Source organism: Narcine bancroftii, chromosome 12 (genome assembly GCF_036971445.1).
Source record: "Narcine bancroftii isolate sNarBan1 chromosome 12, sNarBan1.hap1, whole genome shotgun sequence".
In the NCBI taxonomy this organism is placed as follows: domain Eukaryota; kingdom Metazoa; phylum Chordata; class Chondrichthyes; order Torpediniformes; family Narcinidae; genus Narcine; species Narcine bancroftii.
This window is the reverse complement of record NC_091480.1, coordinates 44,478,266-44,492,474: the sequence shown is the minus strand read 5'-3', so window position 1 is coordinate 44,492,474 and position 14,209 is coordinate 44,478,266. Positions and strand designations below refer to the sequence as shown.

Below are 14,209 nucleotides of genomic sequence, written 5' to 3'. Positions count from 1 at the left end.
TGTATGTAGGAGTTGCTGTTTTCAAGGTGGTCCAGAGCTGAGTGGAGAGCCAGTGATATTGCATCTGCTATGGAGTGATTGTGGCAATAGGTGAATTGCAGTGGGTCCAGATCTTAGGTGCATGTTAATTCTGGCCATGACCATCCTCTTGACGCATTTCATCACAGTAAAAGTTAGTGTTAGGGCAGTAGTCATTGAGGCGACCCACACTACTCTTCTTTAGTTAATTGGATAATTTGGATGATTAATATCCTTTTGAATCTGGAGGGAACCTCTGACAGCCACAATGAGAGGTTGAAATGTCCTTGAACACTCCGGCTAGTTGGTTGGTGCAAATTTTCAGTACCCTGCCAGGTATGCCGTCAGGGCCTGATGCCTTGCAGAGGGTTAACCCTCTTGAATGATGTTCTGATGTCACCCTCAGAGATAGATATCACAGGGTCCTCACCTTTTCAGGGATTCTAGTAGGCATTGTTTGGTTCTTCTTCTCAAAGCGGGCATAGAAGGTGTTCAGCTCATTGGGTAGTGAAGCATCGCAGCCATCTGTAGTCTTTGCCTTCACTTTATAAGTTGTAATGGCCTGCACTTGATGCCATAATTGGTGTGTATCTGTCTCTAGTTTCCTCTGGAATTGCCACTTTGCTATGGAGATGGCTTTCCGCAGGTCATACTTGGACATCTTGTAAAGATAATAAAAATACTTGGATTTCTATATCATCTTTGACTTTCTTCCTAAAGTAATTGGGTTACTGGTTTCAGAGGTTGGAATCAGCTTTGACCATGTTATGTAGAACATAGAAATCTGCAGCACAGTACAGGCCCTTAGGCCCCCAGTGGTGTGCTGACCTAATAACCTACTCTAACAATGGCTTTGATTTCCAGACTGCATAACCTTCATTTTTCTCAGTTCCATGTACCTATCTCATGATCTCTATTGTACCTGCCTCCACCATCCTCTGTGGAAAAACCTATCTTTTGCATCCCCCTTTACTTACACCCACACACCTTAAAACTATGCCTCTCGTTTTGCCTATTTCAGCTCTGGAAACAGCCTCTGGCCATTCACAAGATCATTGTCTATCAGGTCATCATTCATCCTCTGTGGATCCAAGGAGTTAATTTAAAATTTAAAGAACATTACAAAATACAGAGTAGCTAGTCAAGCACTCAAATGTAAGAATCATTTACACTTGGAATGACAATCCATTAAAAAAAATCACTGATCAACATTGAAGCAACCAGGGCAACAGGGTTAGCGTAGCACAGTGGTTCTCAACCTTTTTCTTTCCACTCACATACCACTTTAAGTATTCCCTATGCCATCAGTGCTCTGTGATTAGTAAGGGATTGCTTAAGGTGGGATGTGAGTGGAAAGAAAAAGTTTGAAAACCACTATTTTAATCGTACCTCATTGACTCTTTATGTGCACAGTTTCAGAACTCCAAAGGAAATGGGCCAATGACAATTTTTCTCATGCAAAATATTTCAGTAACAATTGGGTCTAGAGCAGTGATTCTCAACTTTCCCTTCCCACTCACATCCCACCTTAAGCAATCCCTTAGCAATCACAGAGCACTTAGGGCATAGGGATTACTTAAAGTGGTATGTGAGTGGAAAGAAAAAGGTTGAGAACCACTGATGTAGCAGTTAGTGCAATGCCATTACATCACCAACAATCTGGGTTTGAATCCCGCACTGTCTGTAAGGAGTTTGTTCTCCCATTATCTGTGTGGGTTTCCTCTGGGTGCTTCAGTTTCCTCCATCCGTCAAAACGTATGGGGATCGTAGGTCTCAAAGGAGCCAGTTTAAATCCTTGGCCTGTTTCCGTGTTAACTTCGAGGATCAGTGGTGTTATAATTTTTCATGTTATTCATAGATAAGAGAAGGACATCAGCCAGATTCTGAGCTCCATTGCTGATATTCCTGAAGAAACAAAGCCTATTTAGATATTTAAAAAACAGGATTTGTCTTGGTTGTGACCATATAATTTTGATTACCTCATGACTCGATTGCTTCTGAAAGCCCTAGGCTATGGAATTATAAACTAAAGAGGAATTGACATTTTAGCAAAAGAAGAAAAAATAGTGTAAAATTATTTTCGTGAAAATAATTATGATTCTCTAATTGCTTCCTTATCCATGGAAGTTCATCCATCTTTAAGGACGTCATCATCTTTGTGAAAATGTCCTTAAGCTCAGTAATTTCTTTTATGGATCTATGGAGAAGTACATGATGGTGACAGCCCTCTGGCCCATCAAGTTCACCCATTTATGCATCCTACATTAACAATTTTATACCAGGAATAATTCTAGTGAACTGATTTATTTCTGCCTTCAATGCAAGTATTTGTTTTGTGAAGTTAATCTGTCTATCCATGTTCCAGTAAAAAGTTAGATTTCTATTGAATATTTCATTATTTTGGGATGTCCTAAAGCACTTAATTCAAGTATTTTTAAAGTCTCAGCCAAATAAAGTACAGCAATCTCCTTTAAAAAGTAATGTTGATTTTATAAGATATTCTATTTGTTGCTTTAGTTGGTTTTTTTTGTTGACTAGCACTTCTACAAAAATTTAGCTCTTCATAAGTATGCCATTTGATTTTTTTAATGTCCTCTTGAGAGAGTTGGTTTACTTCAATATTCAAGATTCCTTTATTGTTGTATAATAATAACAATCCAGTAATAACAAAATTCATCAACTTCTGCTCGTCATAAAGACACACTAGCGCAGCCCGGCATTCCCGTCAATAAGAGAAGCAAAAGAGAGTCCCTTTCAGAGATGACAAATGTTTGATTCCTCTGCTCCTGCAACCTTTTCAGTTGCATGACCTTCTGTCTGTTCCCAGTTCTGAACCATGCAATCAGGGAGTTGCCAGTGCCCGGGCCCTTCTTGCTATCGGCACCCTCACAAATCCCATTCCCGATACATGGTTCAAACAGGCCAGTCTTCAGCAGCCCACAGTCTGTGCTGAGGCCCATAATGGTTTGCTGCCATGGTTACCTTCCCTGTAGAGTCCTCTCCCATGCTTCCCCTTTTCAGCGGAGGATGTCCTCCAGCTGTGATGTCCTGTGCTGGTCTACTGTTCCCGTGGAGCCCACAACCTCATGGTTCGCTTTTTGTAATGTTATAGAGGAGAGAGATTACTAATTTTCAAGTTTCTAATACATAGTCACTTGTAAATGTTTGTGCTTTTCTAGCAGGAAAGTAAATGGTTTTACAAAGATCTGACAATAATGAATGGGAAGAGTTAAAAGCCTACATATCTTTGAATTATCAAGAAATAGTGAAAATAGCAATGGGATGAGGTTTCACTGAGTCATTCAGCAACATCTTATTTTTGTCAGGATTGAGTTGACTTTATAGAAATAATGAAAATGAAACTCTCATCCAGAAAGAGAGTAGAATTCACACCCAGTCAAAAGTAGGTTGCAAGTTTCAGATTATTTAAAATAATTCCAAAACTCATTTCACACATTTAACTTGCATCACTCAAAAATAACAAGCCCTGTAGCAAAGTGTAAGAAACCTGTCTACAAAAGAGAAAAATCTTGTACTTACTTGGTGCCATTCAGAACTTGGAGTCAGCTCAACCAGCCGGCTCTCAGAGGTGACATTTTGGTTTTCCCTTGGGTTCAAGGATGGCACCATTGGAAGTCACAGTGCTCTTTGAATTTGGTCATCTTAGCAAATTAAACAAACTGCATACAAGCTTTAGCTTGAGGATTTGAGTCACAGGTATTTTGCTAGGAGACTGGTGAGAGCCATCTGATGTCCAGAACAAAAAAAAATGTTTGAAGCCTGGGTTTGTATAGAAATTAGATGGGGAAAAAAAGAAGACGGGGAGTTTTTTGAAAATGATTGATTTCGCTCATTGGTCTTGTGTGATATAATTGGCTTTCACTAGCCGTTGTTTCCCAGTGAAACTCCTGGGGAGATATTCATACTGTAATGGTGCACGATATAAACACAAAGTTGTTCCATAGATGGTAGGTGGAATTCTCAAGTTACTTCATGTAGTTTTCGAGGTAAATATTGGGAAGGGGTCAGGAATATAAGGGAAGGAAACTATCCTTCAGCTGTTGAAAACTTTGGACAATTCCTGAAGACTGTTCAATTCTGGGTTCCATATTTCAAGATGTTTAAAAGATTTATTTGCCTGTTAGGCATAATGATGAATTAGGGCTTGAATTCTTCAAGGTTATAGGATTGATGCTGATAAATCAAAGGTGTAAAGAGTATATTATGAAGAAACTATTTCCTCAGATTCTCCAAGATAACTTAACATTATAGCTGGGCCACCCTAGAGGAGTATTTTAAACAAGTTACAAATGCATGTAAAATATAATAAAATTCCAATTATCCACAATCAGATTCTCCAAAAATAATTTAAATTTCAGATAAATGAGGATATCAGAATCAAATTAGAAATCTTCATATATCCAAAACTTTTTCAGAGCCAAACTGACCAGGGATCCTGGCAGCGCAGATGCTGGGGTCCCAGCAGGAGCAGTGCCTCAGTGGGGAGTTGTCGGAGATTGATGGTGGCCAGCATTTTTTATTTTGGTGAGAATTAAACATTATTTTAATACTTAAAACACCTTCCCTTGTTGTTTGTTGTTGTTTAAACACAGAAATGATTTGCTGTTGCTACTGGGCTGTTGTTAAAAAATGAGCAGTTCTCCCAGTCCAGACCATTTTGGATAATCAGAATTGTATTGTAGTCCACTATCTGACACTACTGATGTGAAGGGATGAATTTCTTTCTCTTCCTTTTGTGTGCCAAGAATGGAATTGTAGAAGTGTTTCATGATGTTAACTTTCCAAAGTTAACCTTACTGTTTTCAATTGGTTAGTACGTCGTAGTGAGAAAATGGCAATACAGTATAACTCTGATTATCTAAAATTGGGTTCTCAAAAATCCTCATTTATCTGAATTTTTTAAAAAAAATTTTGGATAAATGAGGATATCGGAAACAAATCAGAAATCCTCATTTATCGAAAAAAAATGTTGGAGCCTAACTGACCTCACAGGTTGAAAAAAAAATTCACCCAACGTGAAATTAGAACAACTGTCCTCGTTTCACGTAACTCCCTCCCCTCTCTTTCCATTTCTTCTTTACCTTCCCCTGTCCCTGGAATTAACTGGGAATTAACTGAAACAAGGTCCAGGGAAAAGGAAAACTGTCCGAACGCTGGCATCAAATGACGTAATTTCACACCGGGGATTAACTGCCTCTACCCCTACTCATATCCCTGGCATTTGCTGACCCCAGCGTGCTGATAAAACCAATGGCAAAGGGACAGCAGAAAGTCACCCATTTCCAGCTGTAGGTAGAACACTCTGATACCCCAGGGATGAGTGTGTTCAGTGGAAAAGCAATTAGTGTCCCAGTTAAGAGTGGCCCAGTGGAAATGGCACAAAGGGCTTCCTATTCCGAGATACTACACAGCCAATTAACTGAGATGCCAGTGGAAAAGGGGCTATTGCCTCAATGCAAACTTAGGCTGGTTATAATGTAGCAAAATAAACTGTTGGAGGAACTTGGTGGGTTGGGGATCATCTGTGGGTGGGAGGGGGAGGAGGAATTCTCAAAGATTCAGATCAAAATCGAGCAACGGGGCACTGATCCTGGTGCAGGTTCTTGACCCAAAATGTTGACAATTCCACCCCCGCCCCCCAAACAGATACAGTCTGACCTGCAGAGTTCCTCCAGCAGTTTGATTTTTGTTCCAGATTCCAGCATGTGCAGTGTCTTCTGAAACCTGGTTAAAGTGCAGGAGCTCCTCCTGATAGCTGAGCAGTGAAGATACTGTTCTACGGAAATGCAATTTTACCACAACTAGACCTAGATGATTTACTTGGTTTTTGTTCTCCTGTCCACATGGATCCCGCAGGTGTGGTAACCACCATAAAACTAGGCAATTTCTCCAGGTTGGGGATCAGTTCCATGGTGCCAAGCTAAATCTGCAGTTTGCGCCATTTAAGGGCTTGTGTTCAATCCAGTCTGCTTGGAGAACTGTTATAGACTGTGGAAAAATCAATTATGCATGCATATTGTTTATTGTTCACTTTCAAGTATAAATTATATTATTGGTGAGTAGATGAATTTCTGTCATCTGTAACTAAGGTTTAGTACCTTTTCTCTCGAGCTTGCCTGTTGGACTGTGCACCTCCTCCTCTCCTTCCCCCCCCACCTTTTTAATCAGACGCCTACCTGCTTTTTGCTCATAACTTGAAGAAAGATTCAGGCTTGAAATGTATCCCTTTGCTTGCTTCCTGTAAATGCTGTGTTTCTCCAGCACTTTTGTGGATTACTGTTTGCAATTCCTTTCCTTTCTTTTCTGATGGGAGTTGATGCAAAAAGTCGATTATGGGCACCAATTTTTTGTCCTTTGAAAACCTCTTTATGGGGCACTGCCTCACCATAAAGGACCTCCATCAGTCTGGTCACAAACTATTAAGCAGATGGTGGAGAGGCCTGAAGTCTAGCACCTCAACTTTCAAGATCCTTCCGGCTCTTGAACCTCCTTGTACAACCCTAAACCATAAATATATCTGGGACCAACAAAAGGTCTCTCTGTACTAGTAAAATGTCATTTTCTTACACTCACTGTGACTATGAATATATATCTATCTGTTGATATTTATTATCTCTTTCTGTCTTGGCATATTGTGGTACAGGTAATTTAATTTTTACTATTGTAGTTGGTGCATCTTGTGAACTTGTTTGGTGCAAGGCATAATAAGTTTGTGCATCTATATATACAGTGTATGACAATAAACTCACATGCATTCAATGTCCAATTGACATTTTATGAGAGACATGAGTGGGGTTAATAGAATCTTTTTACCATGGTTTATGTATCAAAACCAAATGACATAGGTTTAAGATAAGTGAAAGGAGAGCTGAAGGGAACATTTTTTATTACAAAGAGTGGGAGGTGAGGGAATCAAATACAAGCGTTATGTTAAAGAGCACGACATAGAAGCAGAAATAGGCTATTCAGCCATGAAGCCTATTGACGAATAGGCATGGCACAAAAGAATATGGACCTAATATTAGCAAATGGGATTTATGTATATGGACAAAAATGGTTAGTGTGGACATTTCTGTATGTATGAATCTATGGCACTGAAGGACATTTTCAGTAGTTGAAATCTTGATGTTAGGCTAGTGCAGGACTTAATAACTTGATGTGAATGTTATTGAAATTCAAGTGGTGAAATGGACACTGGAAATATACTGCTGCCAAACTTTGCAGGAGAAAGAAACATTGTTGGATTGCAATCTTCTTGAAAACTGCCATTCCCTCTCCTCTCTCCCATAGAGCGTGTAAATTCCCTATTTGACCACCCCTTCCTCCCTTGGGTTCATGAGTAATGTTTGCACTAAAGGGGTCATGTTCCCAAAGAATGGGAGAAAAATTGCAACACTGGAAGAGGCCATTCAAGAAAAAGAGCTCACCAACCTATTCATATCTAGCACTAGATCCACAGTCCTCTAAGACACAGTTCTTCAGTAATATGCAAACATAACAAAGAATCTTGACTCGTGGCTTAAGGGATTTAGCTTGGCTTCTTTATTCTAAATCAACTTGTGTTAGATATTTACTGTAATGGTTCAACTGTAATGGTTGTGTCTCATTCTTTTTGGATTTTGTATAAATACACTGAAGTGGCTTGATTCATTTCCCAATAATTAATTTTTTAATGAGCTTGTTGAATGATTTTTAACTGACCCTTTTTCTTTATGCCTTGTTTTGCAGTATGATGTTCCCATTCAGTCCACTGTAGTCCTTTGCTCTTGTCCATCTCCATCCATGGTGAGGAATCCATCAGACTCCAGCGTGCGACCAACAATCTCTGGAGCTACCATGGACAGCAGTGCAGGCGATACTGGCCCAGTGGTGGGCTCTTTACCACAGCACACAGGGCAACGGCAACAATCTGTAGTGCAGACACAGCGGCAGCAGACAACTCAACAACCACGGAAAAAGCGGCCTGAAGATTTCAAGTTTGGCAAGATTCTTGGCGAGGGATCATTCTCAACAGTATGTGTTTTAAAATTTTATTTCTACATTTTCTTTTCTGTAAAAGATCTGAACATTTCACTCTTGTTTATACAAAGGATTGTCTGTATTAATTCTCATTCTTGCTGATTGTAACCTCCTTTCGATTGGTCCCAATTTAGGTGTGTTCCACATCCAGTTTCCTGTGTATCGATAAGTGGAAACAAAACTATGCTCTGTTGTTAGTCATTTGTATGAATGAGGTAGTGTGTGGCAGACGCATTGTCCAAATGTTTAGACTGGGTCATTTTTAAGGTACGCAGTACTAATGCTTGAGTTAATGAGATTTTGAATTCAAACCTTGTTCCAGGAATTGATGCTGAATGTATTCTGACATTTCAGCTCAGTGCTGAGAGACTGCTAAACTGACACTGTATCCATCATTGCAATGAAGAGGAAACTTTCAGCTTCTTTAGTCAGTTCAGCTCTCTGTAGAGCAATCCACTTAATCTCATTTCCTCACTTTCTTCATAACCTCAGACATTTCTTGCCTTCAGATATTTATCTGATTCCATTTTGAAAGCTGTAACTGAATCTGCATCCAATGCATTTTCATTTGGTATACTCCAGGTCATTTTTCTTCTTTGGCTTGGCTTCGCGGACGAAGATTTATGGAGGGGTAATGTCCACGTCAGCTGCAGGCTCGTTTGTGGCTGACAAGTCCGATGTGGGACAGGCAGACACGGTTGCAGCGGTTGCAAGGGAAAATTGGTGGGTTGGGGTTGGGTGTTGGGTTTTTCCTCCTTTGTCTTTTGTTAGTGAGGTGGGCTCTGCCGTCTTCTTCAAAGGAGGTTACTGCCTGCCGAACTGTGAGGCGCCAAGATGCACGGTTTGAGGCGATATCAGCCCACTGGCGGTGGTCAATGTGGCAGTCCTTGTACCTCTTCTTTGGTGCACCTCTGTCTCGGTGGCCAGTGGAGAGCTCGCCATATAACATGATCTTGGGAAGGCAATGGTCCTCCATTCTGGAGACGTGACCTACCCAGCGCAGTTTGCTCTTCAGCAGCATGGATTCGATGCTGTCGGCCTCTGCCATCTTGAGTACTTTGTTGTTGGAGATGAAGTCGCTATAGCCACATTATAAAAAACATTGTCCCTCTCATCACTCTCTCTATTTTTCTCACTATTCACTGAAATTCTGTCCCCTGGATTGATCGTCTAGAAAGCTGTTTCTCTCTTCATTCCCTACCTAACCCATCACTATTCTGTAATTTGTGTTTCTATCTCATATTTTGCAAGGAGAGCAATCCTGACCACTGCATTTTGACCACTATTGCTCATCCCTGGAGCCATCCATGTGCCTCATTTTCTGAGTCTTAATGTTAGGCTAGTACAAGATTTTTCCCAAGTTGGGGTAAACAAAATTAGATAAACTATCCCAATGGTCTGGTAATTATCTTAAGTCTTCAACAATCCCATCTTGTAGCCTGACTTGAATTATGAAACCCCATCCTGTGAAGATAAAAACATAAATCCATTAATCTCATTGGCCGCCTATCAACTCATCAAGAAACTAATTCCAATATTTTGCCTTTAACAATCCACGGTGCCACTTTTTTAGGATGTCAAACTTCTGCAGGTACCATTAATTCTTTCCCAGTCACTTTATCGCTGATATTAAACTTGTCTGTTTTCCTTGCACCTTCTTTTCAATAAATGTGTAAATATTCCCTTAAAAGATATATTTTTTTAAGCAATTACGATATAGATAGCTGATTTTCTTGTAATTTACAGGTTTTGGAATCAATTAGGAAGACAAATTTTGGCCTTATTTTTGCTGCAGGATTTGAGAACAAGAATAGGCCTGGCTGCAGTTACATCATGATATTTATCAATCATCAACCTCATGACCTAACCTCCTGACCTCCTCCACCCTCTGGGGAAGAGAATTCCAGAGATTCAATACCCTCCGTTTCAAATGACCTGGCTTTCATTTTGCTTTATTCCCTTATTCTTTACTCTCTCACTAGAAATGATGTGAAAGCAACCCAACATTTACCGTGTCAAGCTCTCTTAGGAGGGTGGTTGGACGAGTTACAATTTTTAAAACAAATACCTGCTCTGTTTTATAAACTGTAACCCCTCCACATAACCCTGTTTCTCTAACATTAACTGGTTTTCTTTCCACAATTGTTTCTTCACTTGTTAAGTTCTTCCAGCATTTTCTGTTGAGAAAGTGAATTTTGTGTTGTTGTTTGGATTTGGGTTACCTGGATGTTTTGTTTTGCCTGATGCAAGTGTTCTTTAAAAAAAACTTCACTTTTCAAGAACATAAATGATTTTTCAACATATAAAGCTTATAAAACATATATTAGAGGGATGAATCTAAACACTTAAAATCATTACAGTATTTCATCATGCCTCCAAAAAAATCTATCACCTACACACAATTGGTTTTATTGTCATTAATGAACTAGATCCCTTAGCAATGTTTGTAAGGTGATAATCGTTTGTGACCGTGTACTAGGATTATATGACTTCTGTGTGAGAACTATTCATGGTTCTCTTTATTGATGGAGGGAACTGCGCAGTGCATTTTTAACATTTAATAGCAATTTTTAAAAAAACAAATTGATTATGACAACTAAGTGAAGTCTCAGCTGTTACAGATGTAACTGCGTGATTCTGACTACAGGAAAGTGGCCACATGCAGCAAGGTGGATCAGTGATTGGAGGCACTGCGGATGCATGTCAGTGACCTTGAACACAGTTGGCATGTAATTGACCCCAGGCTCTGTGAGGGCTGATTAGTAATCTTGAGTACTTGAGGAATGGTTAGTCACCCTGACCATGGGTTAGTGACCTTGGGTTTAAGGGGACAGGTCAGTGAGGCTTCAGGCAAGGAGATTGGGACATTGTCACTGGACATTGATGCAGAGAACATGTGGGTTTTCCGTGGGTGCCCTGGTTCCCAGACGTGGGTTGATAGAGTTTGGGTGAGAGGTGAAATCTGGGGAGAAATTATGAGAATCAGGGAAAAATAAAATAGAATTGCTGAAAGTGGGTAGTTGCTGATTGGCACGGATTGGTGGGGCTGCAGGTCCTGTTTCAGAGAGACATTTCTCGATGACTATAATGGGGATTAGCTCAAAGTACTGAGCCAATTCGCATTGTTGTCACCAATTTCATTTTGCCAAATGTCTCTTCATTAAATATGAAAAGAAAACAATAAGCTTGGTGGTGTGGATAATAATTTAATTTAGCTATTAATGAGCCAGTGTATAATGCTGGAAAAGATGAAACCATTTTTTAAGTTGTGAGTTAGGTGTTCCTTATCTTCACTACAGTCTGCATTTAGAATGATGGGGATCCATTTTGACAAAACTCTGACATCTGCACAGGCTTATCAGAAATATACAGGTTTTATTTTATGATATGCCCAGCTAAAACAGGACCCATACACAGTTTTAAAATTGCAGAAATGAGGAGTGACATTAGAAGTCTGAGTTTTGATGAGAAGCAGGGCTAAATGTTATGAGGAGGGGCCTTGCATGCAATGGTGGAGGACACAATGGAACTTGCGGTTGTAGTGTGGTTGTATTGCTCAGAGGGATTTCTGTTTTGGGGAATAGTTCACTGCTTTTTGTTTCTATGCAGGTTGTGTTGGCCCGTGAACAAACAACTGGTAAAGAATTCGCTGGTAAGTAACGGATAATTGACTTTCCTTCCAGTGCGGTTGATAGTTTTGGTATTGATTTGGGTTTGGTTGCATTCCTGAAATTTGCATCCTGGAATGACTCCTTCCTCAGGCCAATATCACCTACACATCACGCTACAGCCAAGCTCTGGGGGGGGAAAAAGCATTGATGAATGAGGAAAGCAGTCCATCTTGGATGTGTTAACTGTGAGAATGTAGATCTCAAATGTTTTATATTGCTTAGAGGTGCAGTTTCAGTCCATAACTGTAAGGAAATGTTTATGACACTTTTTCAATTGCCAAAATAATCGGAAAGTTCTTCCATTCATGTTGCCCCAACCAACCTCTGCTTTGTGGTACTGAGCCCAAGTAACCTACTGGCCAAAACTGAAAACAGCCTCTTTATCTGACAACTGTCCTGAGACACAACTTATAGTTTTTGAACCTTTAGCAGAAAGATATTTTTCTGAAGGAAATACTAAATGATCTAATGCCTCTTTTAAATCAGCATGGAAATCCTCTTCCTTGCAACTGTGAGGCTGAACAATAGTTAGATACACTATGAAAACGTGAAACTTACAAAAAAAGTCAAAGTGCACAAAGATTTTTCACAGTGCCTCACAGAATGTCAGTCTGTGAGATTTTTGATGTTCCATGTGTGGACTCCTAAGGCATTTTTCTAAGAATGTCACATGATGGAGATGAAAGGCCATGAAATTTTTAAAAAAGCAGAATACTTAGCAAATTAGTTGAGCAAGAGAAACTAGTGTAGTAGTGTGAGTAATTTTAGTCTGAGGTGGAATTCCCCAGGGTTCAGTTCAAGGACAGTGCTTTTCTTAACAAATATTCATGACTTGAAATTGAATTTGAGTGCACTTTTTCTAAATTTCCAGGTGACTCCAAATTTGGAGGCTTGGCAGGACTACAATGAGATAGAGAAAGACTGGTGAAATGGTTAGATAGGAGGCAGGTGAAGTTCAGTGCCAAAATATGCATTAGCATATTCCGGTAGACAGAATGAGGATATAAATGATGGCACAGTTATAAAAGGGGTGTACGAAAAGAGCCATATGGAGGTACATGTGCATTGAAAGTAGATAGGAGGATTGGGAAAGTGATTAATAAAGAAAACATGCTCTTTGAGCTTCATAAATTTATAAAAGACAAGTTTGGCCTTTTCTGAGAATTAGACTTTTGGAAAGATGTCAACATTTTAGAAAGGGTGCAGAAGAGATTTACCAAAATGATTTTCGACTTGAGAGGCTTTAGTTTTACAAACAGATTGGAGATACTGGGGTTATTCTCCTTGGAAATGTGAGGAGATCTAATGGAAGCATTTAAAACCATGCAGGGTATCGGCAGGGTAAGTAGAATATATGCTTCTATTGGTGGCTAGAGGCTAGGGCTGTAAAATTAAAGTGATTGGGAAAAGAATCAGAAACAAGCTAGGAAAAGGTTTCTTTCCAATGCAAGTGGTTATGGTCTGGAGTGCATTGTCATGGAAAGTAATGGGGGCAAATTTAATTGTAATGTTCAAAAGGAGCTAGAGAAGTATCTGAAACAAAAGAATTTCACGCCAGTAGGCAGAAGTAGCTGAAGGGGTCCAAAAGCGTAGCTTCCTTCCATGGTGTAACCATCATGTGATTGGTTCCAGGAGCGGCTTTGGACCAAATGTTGCTCCATCACAAAATCAAGCTATGTGACGTGGCCAATCTCTGTCAGTCTTGGCTGTTCAGTTCATTGTGGTCCTGGTAGGCTTCCTTGTCCTCCTTTCCATAAACACAAAGCCAAATAAAACATTACTGTCTATGCCTTCAGGGGTCTAGGACATTTTGGCACTGGACATTTTGCCCTGCCACCCCATTTACTGTCTGCTGGCTGACTCCATCCCGCCAGCTGCGCTGTGACAGCCCCGCCAGCTGCTTTTACCAGGGGAAGCGGTTTCCTGGGGGGTGGGGGGAAGGGAGTTTCTTCAACGCCAGGGGTTCAGGCAGTGGTTTCTGAAATGCCAGGGGTTCAGGCGGAGGAGGGTTAGGTAATTTGTATAATAACTGGCTCCATAAATCTTCGTCTGCGAAGCCAAGCCAAAGAAAGAATAAGTGATTATTTAATACGTATAACAATAAATCCCAAAATGTTTCTGAAATGCTGCAGAGCCGGAAGTTGCTGGGCCAGTGCCAAACTGGGTGCCAAAAAATTTTTTTTTTGCCAAAAAGTCTGTTTCCGGTTCTAAGTACATACTACAGCTCCTTTGGCTTCTGTTTGTGGGATGTCTTTTATTCTGGCATTTGTTTTTGGATTGTTTATGATCTTGTTATCCCTTCAGCCCATAGCTGAATGGTTTACAGAGTGAATGTGACTATGAACACATCTGAAACCAAATGTTGACCATAAATATCTGTTTCTCCAGTTCTTGCCCCATGATCATTTCCAGAGTCGATTACTTCACTTTTGATGGCCAAGCTTTTAGCTGGCAAAGCTGAATCTTTGAAGTTTCTCCCC

At 40.1% G+C, this 14,209-nt stretch overlaps 1 protein-coding gene across 2 annotated transcripts in view; it reads left to right on the top strand.

The window, feature by feature from the left end:
• The window catches only part of pdpk1a (3-phosphoinositide dependent protein kinase 1a), a 126,259-nt gene that overhangs the window by 90,847 nt on the left and 21,203 nt on the right, over positions 1 to 14,209 (top strand). Inside the window, exons 2-3 of one of the 2 annotated variants that reach the window (XM_069906317.1) lie at positions 7,786 to 8,052; positions 11,668 to 11,710. In XM_069906317.1, coding sequence (XP_069762418.1) covers positions 7,786 to 8,052; positions 11,668 to 11,710 — 310 coding nt within the window. Of the gene's footprint in view, positions 1 to 7,767; positions 8,053 to 11,667; positions 11,711 to 14,209 lie in introns of both variants that reach the window. The other variant, XM_069906316.1, reaches the window with a different exon arrangement.